This window comes from Erythrolamprus reginae, chromosome Z (genome assembly GCF_031021105.1).
Source record: "Erythrolamprus reginae isolate rEryReg1 chromosome Z, rEryReg1.hap1, whole genome shotgun sequence".
NCBI classification, from domain to species: domain Eukaryota; kingdom Metazoa; phylum Chordata; class Lepidosauria; order Squamata; family Dipsadidae; genus Erythrolamprus; species Erythrolamprus reginae.
In genome coordinates, this window is record NC_091963.1 from 130,459,285 (window position 1) to 130,484,571 (window position 25,287).

Genomic DNA, 25,287 nt, shown 5'->3' on the forward strand with positions numbered 1-25,287 from the left:
CAACAATTACAGCTGGCAGTTGATGGATTAAGCATAGGAACCCTCCTACTAAATGGCACTTTTGCAGGATGGATGGTTTTGAGTAAGGGAAAAATCGTTATTTAAAGACCTAATTCTATAGCAAGTTATTATTTTGTCACTAAGCCATGAATCATGGCTTAAGAATCAAAACAACTGAGTTTATACAACTTGTTCTAAGCCAACAAGCTACATCATGGCTGAGATCTATATATACAAACATGTTGGAAATTTGACTTTGAACACAAGATCCACTGAAACTGCTATTGTTAAATCATTGTCATATTTTGTGCTCAAAGTGTTCCACTATCTACAAAATGATTAGAAAGTAAGCAAGGAAGCAAGTTAACTGGAATTCTCCTTTCTTAAAATATGTAAAATATGTACTCATTTAACAAATATTTAAACTTACAGCAGCACTGAAAAGATCGGCCCTTAGGCTGACAACCATGCAGAGTACCCATGGTCACATGATAAAAATCTGGGAGCTTTGCAATGGCATGTGTTTATGCCGGTTGCAGCATCCCAAGGTCATGTTATCGCCATCCGTGACTCCCAGCTAGCTTCCAAGAAGAAAAGTCAAAGTGGAGGAAGCGAGATTCACTTGATACTTGCAGTGATTCACTTAATAACTATAGAAAGAAAAGGTTATAAAATAACTGACTTAATAGCTGTTAGCCTTGGAATTTCTAGTCCCAATTGAGATAGTAAATCAAGGACTATGCTGCTCCGAGTCTCTGGAGCGGGGCGGCATACAAATCTAAATAATAATAATTATAATAATAATAATAATAATAATAATAATAATAATAATAATAATGGCAGAGCAGTTCTTTCTTGACAATGCAGTTTAGTGTGCAGATATCTGTATTTTTATACACAAATTTATAGAAGTAACTCCCATAGAGTTGTTCCTCATCTTGGGAACTTTTAACATGCAACTCCCAGAATCCATGCTAGCTGGGGAAGGTTGAGAAACATAGAAACATAGAAGACTGACGGCAGAAAAAGACCTCATGGTCCATCTAGTCTGCCCTTATACTATTTCCTGTGTTTTATCTTAGGATGGATCTATGTTTATCCCAGGCATGTTTAAATTCAATTCCTGTGGATTTACCAACCATGTCTGCTGGACGTTTGTTCCAAGGATCTACTACTCTTTCAGTAAAATAATATTTTCTCATGTTGCTTTTGATCTTTCCCCCAACTAACTTCAGATTGTGTCCCCTTGTCCTTGTGTTCACTTTCCTATTGAAAACACTTCCCTCCTGGACCTTATTTAACCCTTTAACATATTTAAATGTTTCGATCATGTCCCCCCTTTTCCTTCTGTCCTCCAGACTATACAGATTGAGTTCATTAAGTCTTTCCTGATACGTTTTATGCTTAAGACCTTCCACCATTCTTGTAGCCCGTCTTTGGACCCGTTCAATTTTGTCAATATCTTTTTGTAGGTGAGGTCTCCAGAACTGAACACAGTATTCCAAATGTGGTCTCACCAGCATTCTATATAGCGGGAGCATAATCTCCCTCTTCCTGCTTGTTATACCTCTAGCTATGCAGCCAAGCATCCTACTTGCTTTCCCTACCGCCTGACTGCACTGTTCACCCATTTTGAGACTGTCAGAAATCACTACCCCTAACATCGCCAAAGCATTAATATAACAACACTTTGAATGGCACCATTTTTACCCTTATAAATTCATAGATGAGCAGAGGTGGCACAGCAGGTAGAGTGCTGTACTGCAGCCCACTAAAGCAGACTCTAGATCTGCAGGTCAGTGGTTTAAATCTCATCACCGGCTCAAGGTTAACTCAGCTTTCCATCCTTACAAGGTGGGTAAAATGAGGACCCGGATTGTGTGGGCAATAGGCTGGCTCTGTTAAAAAGTGCTATTGCTAACATGTTGTAAGCCGCCCTGACTCTAAGGAGAGGGCGGGATTAAAAAATTGAATACATTAAAAAAATAGAACTATTTTAAGGTTAAATGTATTCAGAAATTGGAGTATGCTACATACCGTATAGCCAAAGCAGCTTGGTTTCAAGCTTATGCAAAAGTTCAGGTAGGAATGTATAGTTGTATTTTTACGTTTAAATTTTATTTAGCTGATTGTAACGCAATATGAAATAACCTACTAACATCATCACAGCAGTTAAGAGGATACAGGTGGTGAAAGGTTTTTATTCAGGACCCTGAACCCAAAATTCTATAATCGCACAACATCTAAGAAAGAAGATGTGTGTCACTACAATTGCATCTCCAGCATTTTGGAAAATAAGAAACGAGCCATCTTGCCAAAGGCTTGTGTACTTGAGTGTCACTTGGGTGTTCTATCTCTGCTTTTCAGTTTCCTATATTCCTAAATCTGATTAGTGTTATAATTTAGGAGTGATGATTTTTGAGAAGACAATTCCCTCCCCTGTTCCTGTCTGATATATAGGAGGGTGGGAGCAAATCTCATTGCTTTATTTACCAATACAGGAAGTCCTCGACTTATGGCCATTCATTTAGTGACCATTCAAAGCTATACATTGGCACTGAAAAAGTGAGTTATGACTGGTTTTCATGCTTAGAACCATTGCAGCATCCCCATAGTCAAGTGATCAAAATGTGGATGCTTGGCAACTGGCATGTATTTGTGATGGCTGTAATGTCCCAGGCTTGTGTGATCAACTTTTCAAACTTTCTGGAGAAGCCAGATTTCATTGAACGGCCGCATGATTCATTTAGAACTACAGTGATTCATTTAACAACTGTGGCAGGAAATGGGGCACAACTCAACAACTGTCTTGCTTAGCAGCTGAAATTGTGGGCTCCATTATGGTTGTAAGCTGAGGAATAGAATAGAATTTTATTGGCCAAGCGTGATTGGACATAGAAGGAATTTGTCTTGGTGCATATGCTCTCAGTGTACAGTGGTACCTCTACTTACAAACTTAATTCATTCCATGACCAGGTTCTTAAGTAGAAATGTTTGTAAGAAGAAGCAATTGTTCCAATAAGAATCAATGTAAAAGCAAATAATGCGTGCGATTGGGGAAACCACAGGGAGGGTGGAGGCCCTGTTTACTCCCAGGAGATTCCTGGAGAGGTCCTACAGAGGCTTCCCCCCACCTTTTCTGGCCCTGTTTCCTCCCAGGAGATCCCTAGAGGCCCCAGGGAGGCTTCTTCCTGCCTTTTCCAGTAGTTTCCTCCCAGGAGATTCCTAGAGACACCCCATGGAGGCTTCTCCCCACCTTTTCCGGCCCTGTTTTTCCTCCCAGATCCCTAGAGGCCCCATGGAGGCTTCTCCCTGCCTTTTCTGGTCCCGTTTCCTCCCAGGAGATTCCTAGAGGCCCCAACAGAGGTGTTTCCCCACCTTTTCCGGCCCTGTTTCCTCACAGGAGATTCCTAGAGCCGCCCCACAGAGGTTTCTCCCTTCCTTTTCCGGTTACAGTTTCGGAGGCTCAGGTTTGTAAGTGGAAAATGGTTCTTGTCTAGAAAAGTTTGTAAGTAGAAGCGTTTGTTGGTAGAGGTACCACTGTAGAATAGAATTTTATTGGCCAAGTGTGATTGGGCACAGAAGGAATTTGTCTTGGTGCATGTGCTCTCAGTGTACATAAAAGAAAAGTTTGTCAAGAATCATAAGGTACAACATTAAGGACTACCTGTATAACCCACCAGTTTTGCCTCTAGATTAGCACTAAGATTAGCTGATACAAAGGAGGCTTCCAACTTGCAGCCCCTTCCCTTTGCAGGATCTAGCATCTTCCTTCATGCTTATTTATGGTGAAAGAGATGTGTTCAAAGATTTACAAACTTCTGCTGATAGGAAAAACAAAAAAAACATGCCAGACTTATCACCCAAAACAGAAACTTGTTTAAAAAATTGAGAATACAGCAATACCAAGGCATGGTGATAGAAGATACAAGCTGCTTGAATACTGTACATCAAATGAGCCAGTGGGGTGGGGGGAGAATACAAAATTCTACAATCACAATTTCTTACCAGGAAAGCCATTTACAAGGGTTGGAGTGTGTGTGTGTGTGTATGTGTGTGTAGGAGTTGGGGCTCTAAGACTTGCAAAGAAAATGGAATTTCATTCTACCTCTATGTATGGGAATCCATTCCTCATCTCTGCTGAAGTAGCTGTTTGCCTTTCAAACTGCTCAATCTGAAGTACTTTGTCTAGGTTTCCCATATTTGAAACGATAAAGATTTATTTATTTGTTTGTTTGTTTGTTTGATTGATTGATTTGTATGCTGCCCCTCTCTGTAGACTCGGGGCGGCATACAAATCCTGCATTTTTACATAGGCACACAAAGCTCATTTTGTTGAATAAATGTACAGTACTGGATTACATATTTGGAGAAGAAGTTTGGGGATTCCCTACTTCCCATCCCCGAGATTGTTTTAAGCAGGACCCTGAAGTAAAATTGATTAAAATATGGCTCTAGCCTAGACTTCCTAATGTTCTGCACAAAAATGTAGCAATCTTGTGAGTCCAGGGAGGGTGGGATAATTTCCAGATGATTTCAGTTATGTTTGCATTTTATTCCCCCTCCCTCCCCCCCTCCCAACACACAGAGTTGCTATCTGAAAGGTGTTGAAAACATTTTGGTGCTCAGGAACAGTGTAGTAGCATTCCTGTCTTTCAGAGATAACTAGAATAATTTCCCTCCAAAACTTTATTCTCCATCTCCTGCATGAATTGTGATAAAGCATCATTAACTCTGTTTTTGATAGTTTAGGGATGATGGGGGTGACAGTGCAAACATCTGGAAGGCACATGCTTGGAAATAGTATCTTAAAGAGGGGGGAAAAACTGCCAACTGATTTTTCTTCCAAGGTTTAATGGCCAAGCCATTAAAAAGTACTCAACCTCACTCCTCCCTTCTAAGCACAGCAACTATGAAAACAAGCAAAGCACAATAGGAAATAGGGTTCATTTCCCAGTTGAAGTTGGAGATTGAAAGAATCCTTTGAAAACTATGGTTTTTAGAAGTAAGGAAGCTACATTGCGACGGGCAAAGTTGCCAGTAAATTACAAGGGTGGACAAATGCATTTTGCAGGATGATGAAAAGGAAGTTATGCAGCAACAGCTTATGAAAGTCTTCCTGCTGATCGTTCAGCTTAACAGCAGCACAGCTCAATCTCCAAAAGATCTTCTGTTACTCCAGCTTACCACTAGTTCAGCGGATGTAGGATAGATGTGGGTGTTTCCACCAGAGGCCGCCAACCAGCACAGATCCAAATATGAGCGTGAACTCCAACCGTGTCAAACAGCCAAGCTACCGGTCCATGTTGTTTTCATCAGGTTGACTGTGGAAGCAAAGGCGCAGCAGGGTCTCGCAAAAATCCAGCTCCTCCTTTATTTTTATTTCCAAATTTAAGAAGGAAAAAAAAGAAAAAAGAACAGGTGATCAATAAATTATTGGATTTCTGCAACTTTATAAAACTAAGGAGAACTTTCAGTGCAAGCAGCGATCAGGAATGTTTGCCTTGCTGGCAGAACTTCAATACTGTATCTTTTTTTTCCCATTCTGCCCAACAAATGACTTTATTAATTCCTGTAATATCTAATGTTAGACCACAATAACCAATACAGGCAAGTCCTCAGCTTACAACTGGTTGACTAATGACCATTCGAAGCTACGACGGCTCTTTCCAACCTGGGAAATTCTGATGTGCAAATCCCCTTGTGGTCACATGAACACATTTGGCCCCTCGGCACACTGGCCCACATTTATGGCTATTTCCAGCACCCCACAATCACAATCACATGATTTTCATTTTTACTGGAAATGGGCACTTCCGGTTTCTGCCAAAAAATGCCCGTTGCAATGGATTCACTTAAGAACTGCAGCACAGCAGGAAAAAAAAGTCATAAAATTGGGCGTGATGACATGTTTTAATGACGAATGACTCACAATCATAAATCAATGGCTACTTGTAGACATGTCCTGACTCAGTTCTCTAATGCAGTGATTTTCATTTGGAAACATCAAAGATATGGAAACTGCAGTTTAATGTTTCCAAATGTAAAATAATGCACTTGGGGAAAAGGAATCCTCAATCGGAGTATTGTATTGGCAGTTCTGTGTTAGCAAAAACTTCAGAAGAGAAGGATTTAGGGGTAGTGATTTCTGACAGTCTCAGAATGGGTGAGCAGTGTGGTCAGGCGGTAGGAAAAGCAAGTAGGATGCTTGGCTGCATAGCTAGAGGTATAACAAGCAGGAAGAGGGAGATTGTGATCCTGCTATAGAGCGCTGGTAAGACCACATTTGGAATCCTGTGTTCAGTTCTGGAGACCTCACCTACAAAAAGATATTGACAAAACTGAACGGGTCCAAAGACGGGCTACAAGAATGGTGGAAGGTCTTAAGGATAAAACGTATCAGGAAAGACTTAATGAACTCAATCTGTGTAGTCTGGAGGACAGAAGGAAAAGGAGGGACATGATCGAAACATTTAAACATGTTAAAGGGTTAAATAAGGTTCAGGAGGGAAGTGTTTTTAATAGGAAAGTGAACACAAGAACAAGGGGACACAATCTGAAGTTAGTTGGGGGGGAAATCAAAAGCAACATGAGAAAATATTATTTTACTGAAAGAGTAGTAAATCCTTGGAACAAACTTCCAACAGACGTGGTTTTTAAATCCACAGTAACTGAATTTAAACATGCCTGGGAAAAACATATATCCATACTAAGATAAAGTACAGGAAATAGTATCAGGGCAGGACCAGGAGGTCTTTTTCTGCCATCAGTCTTCTATGTTTCTATGTTTCTAAGATAGGTAAGACATTATTGTTTGGAAACTCCCATGTTCAAGAATTAACAATTGCCTCCATCATACAGTTAGACCTCAACTTATAACCACAATTGAACCCAAAATACATAAGTTGAGAAATTTGTTAAGTGAGTTTGCTCTCTTTTACTTTTCTTGCCACATTTGTTAAGTGAATCACTGCAGTTGTTGAATCAGTAACAGGGTTGCTAAGTGAATCTGATTTTGCTTTGGTTTACAAAAGAGGATCATGTGACTCCGGGACACTGCAGCCGTCATAAATATGAGTCAGTTGTCAAGCATCCAAATGTAAGTCACGTGACTATGGGGGGATGTTGCAACAGTCATTAAGTAGGAAAACAATGACAAGTCCACTTTGAACTTGTTGCTAAACGAACTGTTATGTTTTTTTATTAAATTTTTTTTTATTTATAATACATTTAAGAAACATTTATTTACCGTATTTTTCGCTCCATAAGACGCAGTTTTTTTCCTCCCAAAGTAGGATGAAAAATCAGCCCCGTCTTATGGAGCGAAGATGCAGGCAGGGGGGGGGGGAGGCGTGGAGCAGAGGGGGGGCGGCGATATACAGTAGAACCTTGACATACAAATTTAATTGGTGCCGGAAGGAGGCTCATGAGTCGAAAAGCTCGTATGTCGAAACATTGTTTCCCATAGGAAACAATGGAAAAGCGATTAATGCGTGCAAGCTGGATACTACAGTACTGGCAGCGAACTGGAGCAGCAGCTCTGCCTGCGTCCCGGGAAAGCGGCCGCCTGGGCCGAGTGGATGGAAGGAGCCTGGCGGCGGGCGGGGCTTGGTGGCGGGCGGGGCTTGGCGGCGGGCGGGGCTTGGCGGCGGGCGGGACGCGCGAGGGAGCGAGCGATCCGGCATGTCGGGCTGCCCGGGAAGGCGAGCGGTGCGCGGTAGGCGCGGGGACGGGGGGGGGGAAATCGTCTGAACGCGGTTCTGAGTTGGGGGTTCGGGGGGGGTGCTGGAAAGCCCCCCAGGCCGGCTGCGATCTTTTAAAACAGCCGCGCCGCTTCCCAGCTGACTCCTGAAGCCAAAAGCGAACTTCCGCACTTCAGGAGTCAGCTGAGAAGCGGCGCGGCTGTTTTAAAAGATCGCAGCCGGCCTGGGGGGCTTTCCAGCACCCCCCCGAACCCCCAACCCGGGTTTGGGGGGGTGCTGGGAAGCCCCCCAGGCCGGCTGCGATCTTTTAAAACAGCCGCGCCGCTTCTCAGCTGACTCCTGAAGCCAAAAGCCAAAGGCGAACTTCCGCGCTTCAGGAGTCAGCTGAGAAGCGGCGCGGCTGTGGGAGCCTATTCCATGCCAAAGAGAGAACTTGGCAGTTAGTATAATTGGAACAAAACCTGGTTCGAGTCATCCATTTTCTCTTCCTTCGCAGAAAAGACTAGAAGGGACAGGGAACTTGTTTCAGGTATCTAAAGTAACTATTATCTGAAAAAGCTTTTACAATTAGGCTGCAGTCTACATGAATTTAATTAATGACTTGCAAGAAGAGCCATAAGCAATTGGTAACCCTGCAAAGCGATAATGTCCATCAGTCCCCACCGGTGTGGCCAATGTCTAGGGACTGTGGAAAAGAAGTCCGAAATCTCTGCAGGGGAGCAGGTGACTGTCCTTCTCCACCCTTGCCCAAACCTTCTGCCAGCCATCCTGTTGGCATGCAGAAGAAACTCCTGGGACATTTTTGTTACCAAGAATAACAGATCCATACTGGCAGAGAAGTAAAGCCAGTTCTGAGGTTTTGATGTGAAGAGCTTCACCCTTTTCCTCCCCCCCCCCCAGGCCACCCTGTGTCCACTGCCCACCAATCCAGGTTAAGCATTTTGACTTGGGGAAGCAGTCTGCACCTTTCAAATGTCTGACTTTGGGGTTGTAAGATTTTCTCAAGCTGCCAATAGCTCAAGTAAATTCCCTTTTTCCCTCCCAGCTTCCCATACATTAGTTTAGTTTTTGTGTTAAGCTGTGAGCAGAAAGAGATGCTCTATGAGTCATCTTTAGACTCAAAAATTGAATCGTGAATAATAAGCATGGCGCTAGTAGTGTCAGCCACACAGGTAGACCAGATGGGAAATATGACCAGATAAATCTATTTCACTGTGACGCTAGAGTAATAGAATCTTGGAAATCTCCTCCATTGAGAGAACGTAAGTTTCCCACCATCTTCTTTACAGCCTAAGAAACTAGGGAGAGTCTCTTATCTGGTCCTAGGCATTGTAACTTTGTTTCCCAGGACTATTTCATTATAGATACCCTGTTTCCCCGATAGTAAGATACCCCCGATTGTAAGACGTATCGGGGGTTTCAGGGGGGTCGGCTAATATAAGCCGTACCCCGAAAGTAAGACATATGTCTTACTTTCGGGGAAACACGGGGGTATTGCCGCCTCCCTCTCATCTAGCTGCGCGCCGCCCCCTGCCCACGCCTGCGCCGTCCCCCTCTCCATACGTCGCCGCGTCTGCCACCTCCCTCTGATCTTAATGAGCGCTGCCTCCTGCCCACTTCCGCGCCGCCCCGCTCCATACGTCACCGCGTCTGCCGCCTCCGTCTGTTCAGGTTGTTAATAAATGTTAATTTTATGGTTAAAACAAAAAATTCGACAATTTTTTTCCAATATAAGACATACCCCGAAAGTAAGTCATAGTGGGGCTTTTGGGGATAAAAAGAAAGTAAGACACTGTCTTACTTTCGGGGAAACACGGTAGTCCTCATTTAGCAACCATTTATTGTTATGAAAACGTACCATATTTTTGGGAGTATAAGACACACCTTTTCCCATCCTAAGCAGATGAAAATCTGGGTGAGTCTTATACACCAACTGTAGCCTCTCAAACAGAGCTTTCAGAGACTGAAACAGCCTCAAATGGAGCTTTAAAAGGCTGAAAACAGCCTCTCAAACGGTGCTCTGCGAGGCTGAAAAAACAGTCTTTCAAACAGAACTTTGCAAGGTTAATTAATATACCTGCTGTTCCAAGCTGTTTACTAAGGATGCCAGCCAGATGGATGCTGGTAAGCAGAATTTTTTCTTCTCGTTTTCCTCTCCAAAAACTAAGGTGCGTATTATACTTTGACGCATCTTATAGTCCGAAAAATACAGTACTTTTTATAACCAAACCTCACATTTTTCAGGTCCATAGAGCTGAAGTAAGAATGAACACAGTCGTGGTTTCACTTAACCAACACTTCGCTTAACCAAGTTGCCAGTCCCAATTGTGGCTGCTAAATGAGGACTATCTGTAAGGATAAATGTAGCATCAAATCTACCTCCTCTGTACTGGCTCTTTCTCCCACCCCAACATCCATTAAAGCCCAATTTTGAGAATCTTGTAGCTTAAAACAACATTTCATTTCAAAGTAGCTTCCAGCAGTTGTAAGCACAAAAAAAAGGAAATTGTGCATTTAAGTGCTACAATATAAAGCTATGGCTGCTGTTTTAAAATGCTGAACGTAAGACAAGATTTAAACGTGTTATATCTCAAGTGTTTTAGCCAAGCTCTTTAGTCAAGAAAACCCACGAGTGTGACCTGGATGAAATGAATATAAACAATATACTCCCTGCTGGCAAGATTACCATCGGTAGTGGTGTAAAAGAAAGGATTAAGAGAAGCTTAAAACGTGAATAAAAAGTGAATAAAATGAAATGAAACAGAAAGAGTTTAGTGAGGAATCATAAAATCCTATGTTCCCTGGGAATGTGAAATGGCTTTATCAATGCTACAATGTCTATACAATATAAATAATCCTTAACTTTCAACAGTTCCTTTACTAACTGTTCAAAGTTATAAATGCACTTTAAAAAGTGACCTACGGCCATTTTTCACATTTGTAACCATTGTAATATCCCAGTTTATATGATCAAAATTCAGATGCTTGGCAACTGGTTTCATATTTATGAAAGTAAGTGGGCAACTATATAAATTCTCTAAATAATCTGCTGCATGAATCCCAGCGACCGATTAGGTCCCACAGAGTTGGCCTTCTCCAGGTCCCGTCGACTAAACAGTGTCTGGCGGGTCCCAGGGGAACAGCCTTCTCTGTGGCAGCCCCGACCCTCTGGAACCAGCTCCCCCCGGAGATTAGAACTGCCCCCACCCTCCTTGCCTTCCGTAAACTCCTTAAAACTCACCTCTGCCGTCAGGCATGGGCGAATTGAGGCATTCCCCCTCCCTCCCCCAGGCCTATATAATTTATGTATGGTGTGACTGTGTGTATGACTGGTTTAATAATGGGGTTTTTTAATGTTTTTTAAATTTATTAGATTTGTTGTGAATTGTCTTATTGTATGCTGTGAGCCGCCCCGAGTCTATGGAGAGGGGCAGCATACAAATCTAATAAATAAATAGACAAACAAATAAATAAATAAATTAGGGTTTCTTACAATATAACGTATACTGTAATTATCTGTAGAATCCAAACAGATAACAATTCAAAACTTGACATAAGGGATAGAACAAAAAAAGAAGAGAGAATTGAAAGCAGGGGTAAATTAATAAAGAAAATAGATATATTTCAATCACACAATTTTAATAAATCTGTATTTATGTGCATTTATGTACACATGTATACAATCATCTAGGGCAGTGATGGCGAACCTATGACAACCTATGGGGAAGCCTTTGGAGCCTGGGGAGGGAGAAACACAAGTCTACTGGGCCCACCCAGAAGTTGGAAAACAGGCCATTTTTGGTCTCCAGAGGGCCTCTAGGGGATGAGGGAAGCTGTTTTCGCCCTCCTCAGGCATTGAATTATGGTTGTGGGCACTCACGCATGTGTGATACCATGCGCAGACGCTCTTTCGGCACCCGAGGAAAAAAAGGTTCGCCATTACTGATCTAGGGAATGCCCAAATAACCAAACAAACAAATATACAGTGGTACCTCGAGATACGAGTTTAATTCGTTCCGGACCTGGGCTCTTAAGTCGAGCAGCTCTTATCTCGAACGACTTTTCCCCATAGGAATTAATGTAAATAATTTTAATTGGTTCCAGCCCTCAAAAAACTCACAAAGTTAGTCTAAATTATGCAGAAAGACATGTTTTTAATGAAGAAATGTACATGTACATATAAATGAATAATGAAGTTTCTTTCACTTAACTTGTAAACTTTCTTAAACTTTTAAATTTACATATGTTCAACTTCTCTGCCACCCAATCCTGTAGGACAGAGGTCCCCAACCCTTTTTGCACCAGGGACCGGCTTTAAGCGATCAAGAGAGGAATGGGTGAATGAATGGACGGAGGGTGGGAAGGAAGGAAAGAGGGAAGGGACAGGAACAGAGGAAGGAAGCAAGGAAACTTATGAAAGGGGAGAGTAAGAGAGGAATGAGTGAAGGGAGGGAGGGAGGGAAGAAGGTGGGAAGGAGAAAGAAAAGAAGAAATAGAGGAAGGGAAGGTAAAAGAGAGAAAGAAAAAGAGCAAGAAAGCAAGCAAGCAAGCAAGCAAGAAAGAAAGAAAGAAAGAAAGAAAGAAAGAAAGAAAGGGGGAAGGGACAGGAACAGAGGAAGGAAGCAAGGAAACTTATGAAAGGGGAGAGTAAGAGAGGAATGAGTGAAGGGAGGGAGGGAGGGAAGAAGGTGGGAAGGAGAAAGAAAAGAAGAAATAGAGGAATGGAAGGTAAAAGAGAGAAAGAAAAAGAGCAAGAAAGAAAGAAAGAAAGGGGGAAGGGACAGGAACAGAGGAAGGAAGCAAGGAAACGTATGAAAGGGGAGAGTAAGAGAGGAATGAGTGAAGGGAGGGAGGGAAGAAGGTGGGAAGGAGAAAGAAAAGAAGAAATAGAAGGGAAGGTAAAAGAGAGAAAGAAAAAGAGCAAGAAAGAAAGCTGCAAGCACCCCCCCGAGCCCCCCAGGCCGGCTACAACCTTTTAAAACACGCGCGCCGCTTCGCAGCTGTCTCCTGAAGCCGAACGCGGAAGTTAGCGTTTGGCTTCAGGAGACAGCTCCTTGGCGCTTGTATCTCGAATTTGGGCTTGTAAGTAGAACAAAAATATCTCTCCCCTCCCAGCTCTTATCTCGAGTTGCTCTTAAGTAGAGCAGCTCTTATGTCGGGGTTCCACTGTATTGGAGAACTGTTTCCCTGGGTATCTAAAAAGAACAAATCAAATTTGTTTTATTTATAAGAAAGGAGTTGGACATGATATAAAACACAACCAAGGAAATTGATTCATTTCCCAGCTGAGCTGACAAAAATATGAGGAAGCTGGTCACTGAAATACATAGAATATTCCTTATGTCCAATTTTTTTAAAAAAAGAATGCCTTTGAGTTTTTGAAGCTTGGATGGGTGAAAGAGATGGCCCAACAGCAATGAGGAGAGAGAATCAGGCCTCAGATGAATCCCAGCTTAGCAGCTTTCTAAGTGAAGAAATTTATATACGTGGGTTTTTTTTAAAATGTCTTCAAGTCAGTGTTGACTCCTAGCAACTGTCCGGACTAGTTTTCTTGGAAAGGTGTTTGAAGTGGGTTTTTCCTGCCTTTTTCTTTCTGGGATTGACAGATAATGACTGGCCCCATGTTTCCCAGCTGGCTTTCTTTCTTTCTTTCTTTCTTTCTTTCTTTCTTTCATTTATTTATCTATTTATTAATCTATTAATCTATTTATTTATTCATTCATTCATTCAATTTTTATGCCGCCCGTCTCCTTAGACTCAGGGCGGCTTACAACATGTTAGCAATAGCACTTTTTTTTAACAGAGCAAGGCTATCGCCCCCACAATCCGGGTCCTCATTTTACCCACCTCGTAAGGATGGAAGGCTGAGTCAACCTTGAGCTGGTGATGAGATTTGAACCGCTGACCTTCAGATGTACAAGTCAGCTTCAGTGGCCTGCAGTACAGCACTCTACCTGCTGCGCCACCTCGGCTTTGTTCTTGAAACAGGACTAGAACTCACAATTTCCGAGTTTCTACTCTGGTGATTTATTCACTATATCAAACCGTTCTTTTATTTGCCTTTATAAGAAAGAAATAGCTGAATATGCCATTAATAGTCCATCTGTACCAGAAATAAGCAGTGGGTTATCGTAGGACCGGGATGGGGAACCTATGGCACGCCTGCCACAGGTGGCACACAGAGCTATGTTGGAGGGCATGCAAGGCCTTGCCCTATGTCAGCTCCAGCACACGTGTGCACACTAGCTAGCTGATTTCTGGCCTTGGCGAAGGCCATTTTGCCCTCAGGAAGCTTCCTCGAAGCCCCGGAGTACAAAAAACAGCACAACGGGCAAAGTCTGTTTTTCTGAACTTCCGGTTTACTTGTTAGACCATTTTTTTCACTGTCCTAGGCTTTGGTAAGGCCTGTGTGCATGCACATGTTTGTGTGTATATGCAGGGGAGAAGGGAATGGGCGTGACACGTGCACACATGCGAGCTCACACACATTTGCCCTTTTGACACATGAACCAGAAAAGGTTCGCCATCACTGTCCTAGAATGATCACAGTAATTCCAAAGTGTAAGCCTTACTTGCTCAGCAGGCTCCCTTATACTAAGGATGGGCCACAGAAAAACAAACCTACTTCCTGAGTCTGTTGCAAACATGGCCCCATAATTAACTGTGCATAAAAAAAAAGGGACCATCATGTTTCCATCTGGCAACATTATGGAGCCTGGCAAGAGAAAAGGGAGGGTGGTAGTTAAAAGACAGAACCGTGAAGTTGCTTTTCTCATCCCCTCTACTTACCACATTATGCCAATTGTTTAATTATCAAGCCCAGCGCAACCTAATTGCTACGTTCGTTAAAAACTGTCGACTGCTAACAGCAGGGGTGGGAAAATTGTCTGTTCCGGGAAAACGCGAGAGAACCACTTTCACAAAAGTAACATCGCTCCCTTCTTCCCTCTGTCCAATTTTCAATTCATGCTAGAGCAGAGATCTGGTTGCTCTGTATTACAACTCCCACAATTCTTTGCAGTGGCCATAATGGACAGTATTGATAACTGAAGTCCCAAACAGCTACAGAGTCCCAGGCTGTCTGTCTCAGTTATATAAAGATTCACAAATGTGGTCTGTATTGTATAGAACAGTGTTTCCCAACCTTGGCCACTTGAAGATATCTGGACTTCAACTCCCAGAATTCTCCAGCCAGCATTCGCTGGCTGGGGAATTCTGGGAGTTGAAGTCCAAATACCTTCAAGTCGCCAAGGTTGGAAAACACTGGTATAGAAAGTCACCATCTTCTACATGTCCTTTTGAGTGCTGAACAATGGGACTCTGTACTTGGGTAAGTTCCTGAATTATGACCAGAATGTCCATTGTTAAGCAAGGAAGATGCTAAGTTCATCACGCCTGATTTTGCAACCATTTTTAGCATAGGGTTGTTAAATGAATTGTCAAGCTGGTGCACAAGTTGGTGAGAAATTAAGGCTTGCCACACTATCTAAAGAAAGTCTGATTTTTATGAGAACTTGGGAAGGGTGATTTTTATGAGGGAACAGATGCAGCCACAAAGCATTCTTTCGAGTGGTTCAAGGACATCCTATGCCCACCCACCTGGGTGGAAGCGGAGGAAGGATTTGCCATGCTGGCATAATCTGAGTGGGTAACGTGACAAGTTTGTGGTTGGGGGGAAAGGGATGTGAACTTTCATTTTTTTTAAAAATAGTTTTTATTTGAATTCTTTAAATAAAACATAGTAACTGAAAATAAACGTGTATACATTTGTAAAATACAAAATTACACACAATAATCAAAAAGAAACAAACACACAAAAAACTACAACCATAACAAAAATACCAAACAAAAACAAATAACAATAACAACAAAAAGAAATATCATTTATATCCTCATATTAGGAGGGAAAATACAATTTCTTCTATTATCAAATTATTTTCTGGTAAATACAATCAGTATTCACTATTAATCATTTTGGTTATCCATATTTTATTTATTGTCATTTATTTCTTAGCTACGTTCTATACGCTCTTTATTAAATATTTAATTTCCTAAAGATTTTGTTTCCATAACTACTATATACATATCGTAACAAATCTGTTATACCAAAAGAAAATAGAAACCGTAACAAAATGTTATTATCATAGTTTAATTTGAGCTTTCGTTCCTTCTCTTGAACCAATCATAAAAAGAATTCCATATTCTATAAAAATCGGAATCTTCTTTATTTTTTAATTTAAGGGTCAAAAGTCATACGTAGATGGAATATGAATTTTCAATTGAGTGGGAAATTCAGGTTTCCCGGTGTCGGTGCCAGGATGGCTCTGGAAATAAATTGGAATTCCGAGGAGTATTTTGACTCAGACTCTGATTTAGTTTGGATGTTACCTGGAACCTCGACATGAATCAGTTGCAGTTGTTAAGCAAATTACACAGTTGTTAAATGAGCTCAGCTTTCCTCATTGGCGGAAGCCATCTGGGAAGGTTGCAAATGGTAATCTTATGACTCCAGGATGCTGCAGCCATTTAAATACATGCCAGTTGACAAGCAACTAGATTTTGATCATCTGACCCTGGGGATGCTTCGACGTTCGTAAGTGTGAGAACTAATAATAATAATAATAATAATAATAATAATAATAATAATAATAATAATATATTAGATTTGTATGCCGCCCCTCTCCGAAGACACGGGGCGGCTCACAACAATGATAAAAACAATATTATAGTGAAACAAATCTAATATTAAAAAGAAATATATAAAACCCTATCATATTAAAACCAGACATCACATACATACCAAACATAAAATATAAAGAGCCTGGGGGAAAGGTGTCTCAAATCCCCCATGCCTGGCGGTATAGGTGGGTCTTGAGTAGTTTACGAAAGACAAGGAGGGTGGGGGCAATTCTAATCTCCGGGGGGAGTTGATTCCAGAGGGCCAGGGCCGCCACAGAGAAGGCTCTTCCCCTGGGGCCCGCCAGACGACATTGTTTAGTCGACAGGCCTTATCGGTCGCTGGGATTCGTGTGGTAGCAGGCGGTTCCGGAGGTACTCTGGTCATAAATTACTTTTTTTTTTCAGTACCACTGAACTGCTGTAACACAAAGGGTTGCAAATCTTTAAATCTAAAGTGCCAGGATGGTGCAGTGGTTAGAATGCAGCATTGCAGGCTACTTCAGCTAACTGCTGGCTGTGTTTCAGTAGTGCAAATCTCACCATCGGCTCAAGGTTGACTCAGCCTTCCATCCTTCCGAGATGGGTAAAATGAGGACACGGATTGTTGGGGGCAATAGGCTGATTCTGTAAACTGCTTAGAGAGGGCTGTAAAAGCACTATGAAGCGGTATATAAGTCTAAAATGCTAAATGCTATTGTTAATCCCAAGCATGAACTTCAAGACAAGGGTAAACATCAAGACAACCAATCAAGCGATGGGGAGTAATGAAAACTTGGATATAATATAGGAGATGTAGAAAGAAGTAAATATAGGTCTCAGTCCAAAAATGGTTCAGATGTATAAATTAACACTCAAAGCATGAGGAACAATCAGGGCAAACCTGAAGTTGTAATACAGACTTCTACAACCTTTTTGACTTTGTGGACTGGAGGGTGGGTGTGAAAATAAGAGCAAGAGCAACCAGTAAATGCAGACACACAGCTCCATTTGCACAAGCAACATGGATGCGCTCCCACGACTCCTGCAAATGGAGCATGTGTGCATACTTTGGGCCGCATGTTGGGATGCATGTGTACGCATTCACCCACTATTTCCACAGCCCCGTTGCAAACAGCCCACTAATGGACTGCAGCCATAGGTTGGCTATCCCTGTCCCTAGTATATGGGGGCAGGTACAATACTGTTGCCATTACCAAAACCTGGTGGGGCGAAACCTCCAGAAGGGTTTACAGTAAATTGTTTAAAACATCTTGACCTAATAAAAGAGATGGAATTGCATTATTATTTATTTATTTTATTTTTTTAATGCTGCCCTTCTCCTTAGACTCAGGGCAGCTTACAACATGTTAGCAATAGCACTTTTTAACAGAGCCAGAATATTTCTCCCACAATCCGGGTCCTCATTTTATCCACCTCGGAAGGATGAGTCAACCTTGAGCCGGTGATGAGATTTGAACCGCTGACCTGCAGATCTAACAGTCAGCTTTAGTGAATTGCCATACTGCACTCTTACCTGCTGCGCCCCCTCGGCTCATTATAGATAAGAAATAGCTACACCTCTATAGAAAGACCAAAACAAAAACTCCAACCCAAAAATCCACCCCAAGAATTGTATTCACCTTCTTGAATACATTTGGGCTAATGCAAAACAAAAGAAGGAATAACATTGCTATAGGTACGAGAGTCGCCCAGAAGGTAATGCACGATTTTTTGTTTCTCAGGCTACAGTAATGGTGCGAATGCAAAAATTTAGATACACATTATTTGAATTGTCAGGAGTGTGTGTGTGTGTAAATTTCATGTTCCTTCAGACAGATGGTGTCTGTAAGTGATATACGTTACAAGCGTGTCGTCATTGAAAGAAATTGTTGGGAACATTCACAAACATTTGTGTAAGTTTATGGAGAATCATGCATGGACCTGAATGGATGCCATTCACGGATGACGAAGAAGTGATTCACACAATGCAGAAATGGCTTCGTGACCAGAACAAGGAGTGGTACCAACAGGACATACACACCCTTGTGTCTCACTGGAGGAAGGCAATAAAATGGGACAGAGATTACATGGAATAGGGAGTGTAGAAGAAACAGCATTCTTTGTGTGTAAATTTCATTGTGTTCAATAAATAATTGTTGCAGAAAAAAAATGTGGTGCATTATTATTATTATTATTATTGTTGTTGATGTTGTTATTATTTTTATTATTTTTATTATTATTATTATTATTATTATTTTATTATTATTATTTTTATTATTATTATTATTTTTATTATTATTATTTTTACTATTATTATTATTATTATTAATTAGATTTGTATGCCGCCCCTCTCCGGAGACTCAGAGCGGCTCACAACAAAAACAACAATGTGACAAATCCAATATATTAAAAGACATCTAAAACCCATTATTAAAACCATGCAACACAATCATACCATACATAAACAATATAAGCCACGGGGTATTTTTATTTTCCCCATGCCTGATGACATAGGTGGGTCTTCAATAGCTTACAAAAGGCAAGGAGGGTGGGGGCAGTTCTGATATCTGGGGGGAGTTGATTCCAGAGGGCCACGGGCGCCACAGAGAAAGCTCTTCCCCAGGGGTCCGCCGGCGACATTGTTTAGTCGACGGGACCCGGAGAAGGCCAACTCTGTGGGACCTTATCGGTCGCTGGGATTCGTGCGGCAGAGGACTGCATTACTTTCTGGGCGACCCTCGTATACAGTACTTACCACGCAATCAATCAGAAAAAAGATGACATTTTGATAATCAGTTCACTGAGATGAATACACCACAGTAGTAATGGAGGACCTACCCTGACATCAACTGCAAGGCCACCAAGTGGACGATCAAACTCTGAATTCCTGGAGTGGACTAATTATTTTTATCCCTTGTTTCCCTGAACTCCAAGCTTTGTTTTTGCTTTGTGAGATAAATTTGGATTTATTGCCCTGCAGACAGAACTGGCCTGGACTAACTGCAACCAGAAGCTGTTTGAAGTTTGTTTCGGGGAGATTTGGAGCACTAAAAGGGCCAATTTGAACTGCCAGATGTTTGTGTTGTCTCTGTGCCGTCCCTGGGGCGAGCACATTAAAGCAGAATATAGGAAGCGGTATTTAACTCTAAGTGCTATTGCTATTATCAGCAGTGGGAGGAAGAGAGCAAGGGTAGTGAGGGCAACACGGGTGAAAGAGTGGCAGCTGCAGAGTGACCAATAGGCGAGAAATGAGGTGGGGGAGATAATAGGTGGGCAGGAGGGAACTGAAGTACTCCTGAGATTGTTAAATGTAGGCAGGTGCCTACATTTTGCTCACATGACAATGGGGGCTTCCAACAGTCGTAACTTCTGAGATATCAGGTATAACTCCGGGACCGCCTTCTGCCGCACGAATCCCAGTGACTGATTAGGTCCCACAGAGTTGGCCTTCTCCGGGTCCCGTCGACTAAACAATGTCATCTGGCGGGCCCCAGGGGAAGAGCCTTCTCTGTGGCGGCCCCGGCCCTCTGGAATCAACTCCCCCCCAGAGATCAGAACTGCCACCACCCTCCTTGTCTTTCGTAAATTGCTTAAGACCCACCTGTATCGCCAGGCATGGGGGAATTGAGATACTCCCCCAGGCTTATATAGTTTATGTATGGTAAGCTTGTGTTGTATGGTTTTAATGATGGGTTTTACATGTTTTTAAATATTAGATTTGTCATATTGTTACTGTGGTTGTTGTGAGCCGCCCCGAGTCTGCAGAGAGGGGCGGCATACAAATCTAATAAATTATTATTATTATTATTATTATTATTATTATTATTATTATTAACTATAATTTGTTCACGATTTCAAGTGGTTGCTGAATGAATGGCCGTTAACCAAGGACTACTTGTAGAAACTTGCAACTGTGAATGCGCTTCCCTTCTCTCCGCCCTTATCCCGAAGAGAAACAGGAAAAGTAAAAGTATGGATCATTTTTTTAAAAATCCCATTCCTGCCTTGGACTCAGATTCCTCTTATCTGACCATTGCTTCCAAGGCGGCTCTTCCTCCAGTTCTTCCAGGTTATTCTCAGAACCTATTGTGTAGCGTCTCCCTGCTTGATTGAACCGGAAGGGTCAATTCAGATAGGAGAAGGCGCTCCAGGAATAATCTAGGTGGCCATTGGTGGCTTTAAAGGTTAAAACCAGCATTCTGAACTGCATCCAGAAACTTGGTGGTCAGCCCTTGCCAGTAAGGCAGAGCTGTGTGGTTTCACCATTTCCCCTTTTAATATAATTTTAATAAGGATTTTGATTATACAGTGTTCCCTCGATTTTTGCGGGTTCGAACTTCGCAAAAAGTCTATACCACGGTTTTTCAAAAATATTAATTAAAAAATACTTTGCGGTTTTTCCCCCTATACCACGGTTTTCCCCGCCCGATGATGTCATATGTCATCGCCAAACCTTCGCCTAAAGTTTATTTCAAAATAAACTTTAATAAATAAACATGGTGAGTAATAATCTAAATGGTTTCTAAGGGAATGGGAAATGGTAATTTAGGGGTTTAAAGTGTTAAGAGATGGCTTGTGATACTGTTCATAGCCAAAAATGGTGTATTTACTTCCGCATCTCTACTTCGCAAAAATTCGATTTTCGCGAGCGGTCTCGGAACGCATCCCCCGCTAAAATCAAGGGTACTAGTAAAAACAATACAAACTAAACTTATAGAAAAAGAAGAAGAAAAAGTACAGGAAAGAAAAAAAAACCATAAACTAGTGACATCCAACCTTTATCACAACAAATATCAACAAGTTTAGTAACATTTCACTACTTTTAAAGTTACAGATTATCTCTTCATCCCATATCCCATCTCATATCTAGAAATAAATCCGTAAAATATAAACTTTTCAGTCTTGGGATCAGCAAAATGTCCAGTAGAAATTGGCAGAATGGCAAAAAAAGGTCTTACTTTATATTTTTATATCCCACCTTTATTTTATTTTTTTACAAATAACTCAGGGCCGCAAACATATCCAATATACCTTTCTCCCCCTATTTTGTCCACAAGAATCCTGTGCGATTATTTTGGGCTGAGAGTGACTGGGCCAGTGAAGCTGTGAATCTGGCTTTCACAGCTAGGGAGGGATTTGAAATCATAGACTCCTGTTTTGTAGCCTGGTGCCTTAACCACTAGACCAGGCATGTCCAAACTGTGACCCATCAGCTGCATATGGCCTCAGAGAGCTAATGGATGCCCACAAAAAAATTAATTATTATGTGATTTACATGCATTTACGTTATTATCCATTTTATATTTGTCCTAAAACAACTCCTCTTAATGTGACTGAAGCAATAAACACACACATGCAAACCTGTTATATTTCTTCCTTTTACTTCTAATGGTCTTAATCTATCATTCAATCAGATATTATTATTGGATTTAGTTTCTCTGTGATGTTTCTTTATTTCATTGCACAACATTTATTTTGAGGGTTTAAACAAGATTCTTTTGTAAATCTAGTAAGAAAATATTTTCCAGATCATTCTCCATTTATATTTTCCTTTTAAGTTTTCAAACATCAGGGAGTTTCTTTGTGTATCCAAAAGGGACCCTTTTTTCAAATTGGCTTATCATTTTAATTCCACTTCTGATACTTTCTCTGTCTTGTCAGATACTATTTACTATAAATCTGTCATTTCCTCATTGACATCTTTTGGACATACCATATTTTCTGGAGTATAAGGCACACATTAGTTTTTGAGAAACAAAACAAGGAAAAAACCCTATAGCTATTAACTTCTGGCTTCATTCTTTAAAAATCTCCTGTAATGTTTCTGATGATATGTTTTTTGTCATTTTGTAAACCCCAGTATTAACTGACATCAATAACAGGCTTACATTTTTTCCTTCCCCCTTTAAACTGATATCCAGCTTCTAAAATCATAAAGTAACTTTCCTTTGCTATCATTTACAGTAATCAGAATAGCCAAAATAAGCCTGTTTCTCAGGAGAAACTATTTTTATAGTCAAAATCATTTAGTAATGATGTTGGGTCTATAGTTAATGAAAAAAAGTAGGCTTATAGGAGATATAAAGAGTCTGGAAGTATAGCTGACAGAGAGGTGTATAAAATGAGGCAGAAGGAGGAGAAACAGATAATATATGCTGCTAAAGCATCAAAAGAGGAAGAAATTGCCAAATCTGTAAAGAAGGGGGATAAAACCTTCTTCAGATATATTAGTGATAGGAAGAAGAAAAACTGCAGCATCAGAAAGCTTAGTACTGGAGATAATACATACTATGATAGGAATAAGGAAGTCGCTGACCATTTGAATAGCTACGTCTGTTCAGTTTTCTCAGAAGGCAGCTTACAATATAATACTATGGGTGGATATAGCATTGCTATAGGAATTCAGCTCCAGTGATCTTAGAGGCCGATGTCTTAGAAGAACTTGAAGGATTAAAGACAAATAAGGCAATGGGTCCAGATGACATCCACCCCAGAGTTCTTAAAGAACTCAGATATGTGATAGCTACCCCCCTGACTGATTTGTTTAACCAATCCCTTTTAACAGGAGATGTTCCTGAGGATTGGAGAATGGCCAGTGTTGTGCCTATCCACAAGAAGGGCAGTAGAGAAGAAGCTGGTAACTACAGGCCAGTTAGCATGACATCAGTTATAGTTAAAATGATGGAGACTACTCAAAAAGAGGATAAATCAGCACTTAAAAAGCAATAACTTATTGGACCCAAACCAGCATGGCTTTCTTGAGGGCAAATCATGTCAGACTAATCTCATTGATTTCTTTGACTATGTCACAAAGGTGTTGGATGAAGGTGGTGCCGTGGATATTGCCTATCTGGACTTCAGCAAAGCCTTTGATAAGGTTCCACATAAAGAGCTGATAGATAAGTTAGTGAACTTAATCCCTGGATAGTTCAGTGGATTTGCAGCTGGCTAAAGCGTAGATATCAGAGGGTTGTTGTTAATGGGGAGTATTCTGAGCAGAGCCTGGTTGCTAGGGGGATGCCACAAGGGTCTGTTCTGGGTCGTATTCCTATTAATATCTTTGTGAGTGACATAGGGGAGTTTGGTAGGGAAGGTTTGCCTATTTGCCAATGACTCTAAAGTGTGCTATAGGGTTGATATTCCTGGAGGCATCTGTAATATGGCAAATGACTTAGCTTTACTAGATAAGTGGTCAAAGCAATGGAAACTGCAGTTTAATGATTCCAAATGTAAAATAATGCACTTGGGCAAAAGGAATCCTCAATCTGAGTATTGTATAGGCAGTTCTGTGCTAGCAAAAACTTCAGAAGAGAAGGATTTAGGGGTAGTGATTTTTGACAGTCTCAAAATGGGTGAACAGTGCAGTCAGGCAGTAGGGAAAGCAAACAGAATGCTTGGCTGCATAGCTAGAGGTATAACAAGCAGGAAGAGGGAGATTGTGATCCCGCTATATAGAGCGCTGGTGAGACCACATTTGGAATACTGTGTTCAGTTCTGGAGACCTCACCTACAAAAAGATATTGACAAAATTGAACGGGTCCAAAGACGGGCTACAAGAATGGTGGAAGGTCTTAAGCACAAAACGTATCAGGATAGATTTAATGAACTCAATCTGTATAGTCTGGAGGACAGAAGGGAAAGGGGCGACACGATCGAAACATTTAAATATGTTAAAGGGTTAAATAAGTTTCAGGAGAGAATTGTTTTTAATAGGAAAGTGAACACAAGAACAAAGGGGCACAATCTGAGGTTAGTTGGGGGAAAGATTAGAAAATATTATTTTACTGAAAGAGTAGTAGAAGCTTGGAACAAACTTCCAGCAGACGTGGTTGGTAAATCTACAGTAACTGAATTTAAACATGCCTGGTATAAACATATATCCATCCTAAGATAAAATACAGGAAATAGTATCAGGGCAGACTCGATGGACCATGAGGTTTTTTTCTGCTGTCAATCTTCTATGTTTCTAAAATCTTAGCAATGTTCCAAATTTACCGGAATCCTTAACTCATTTATAACATTCTTAGATCAAATTCTTAGTCTTTTACTGTTCATTTCAAAATCTTTTAAGCCCTTACGTTTATAATTTTTCAAACCGGTTGTTCCCAAAATCTCTTAACAGCTTTACAATGGTTAATAACCAAAAAGTGGTTAAAAAGTTCAAACTTGGTGTTCTTTAAAAGACAGTTGTGAGCAAGACGGCTGATGCCTGTGCATTCAAACCCATAGAAAACTGTGTACTGGCCTGCAGTTCCCTCACAGGAGGCAGCCAAAGCAGAGCAAGAAGCAATGGATGGAGACTAATCAAGGAGAGGAGCAACCTAAAACTAAAGAGAAACCTCTTGACAGTTTGAACAATTAATCAGCAGAACAGCTTGCCTCCAATAAAGGTGCTCCAACACTGGAAGTTGTTAAGAAGAGATTGAACAAGCATTTGTCTGAAATGGTTTAGAGCAGTGATAGCAAACCATTTTGGCACTGAGTGTTCAAACCAGAACATGTATGCATGGCGTGCTGGAGCATCAGAAACCCAAAGACTACCTGGTTGGTGTGCACATTTCTGTTTTTTGGCCATTTTTCAGGCCATTTCCACTCCCCCAAAAAACAGGCCCCAAAACATCCAGAAAATGGCCTGGAGAACGGCCGGAAAACAGCTGTTTTGGGGGCATTTGGGGGGCTATTTTTAAATGCCCATGAAGACTAGCTGACCAGCGTGCACACACACCCTGGAAACCAGAGGAGCAGCTGGCAACTGCACGCATGCCTGTGAGAGCTCTGTGTACCACCTCCAGCCATGTGCCACAGCACATGTGCCATAGGTTCGTCATCATGGGTATAAGTCAGTGATGGCAAACCTATGGCACGGGTGCCACAGGTGGCATGCGGAGCCATGTCTTCTGCCACGCGGAGCCATATCGGCTGGCAT

The 25,287-nt window shown here is 41.4% G+C and overlaps 1 protein-coding gene across 4 annotated transcripts in view; it reads right to left on the bottom strand.

Annotated features, from left to right (window-relative positions):
* Positions 1-2,183: 2,183 nt before the first annotated feature.
* Positions 2,184-25,287, bottom strand: part of HSPBP1 (HSPA (Hsp70) binding protein 1) — a 43,329-nt gene continuing 20,225 nt past the window's right edge. For all 4 annotated transcript variants that reach the window (XM_070767238.1, XM_070767237.1, XM_070767236.1 and 1 more), the window contains one exon: positions 2,184-5,371. In XM_070767238.1, the coding sequence (XP_070623339.1) occupies positions 5,294-5,371 (78 nt within the window). In that variant the 3' untranslated portion in view covers positions 2,184-5,293. The remainder of the gene's footprint in view (positions 5,372-25,287) is intronic.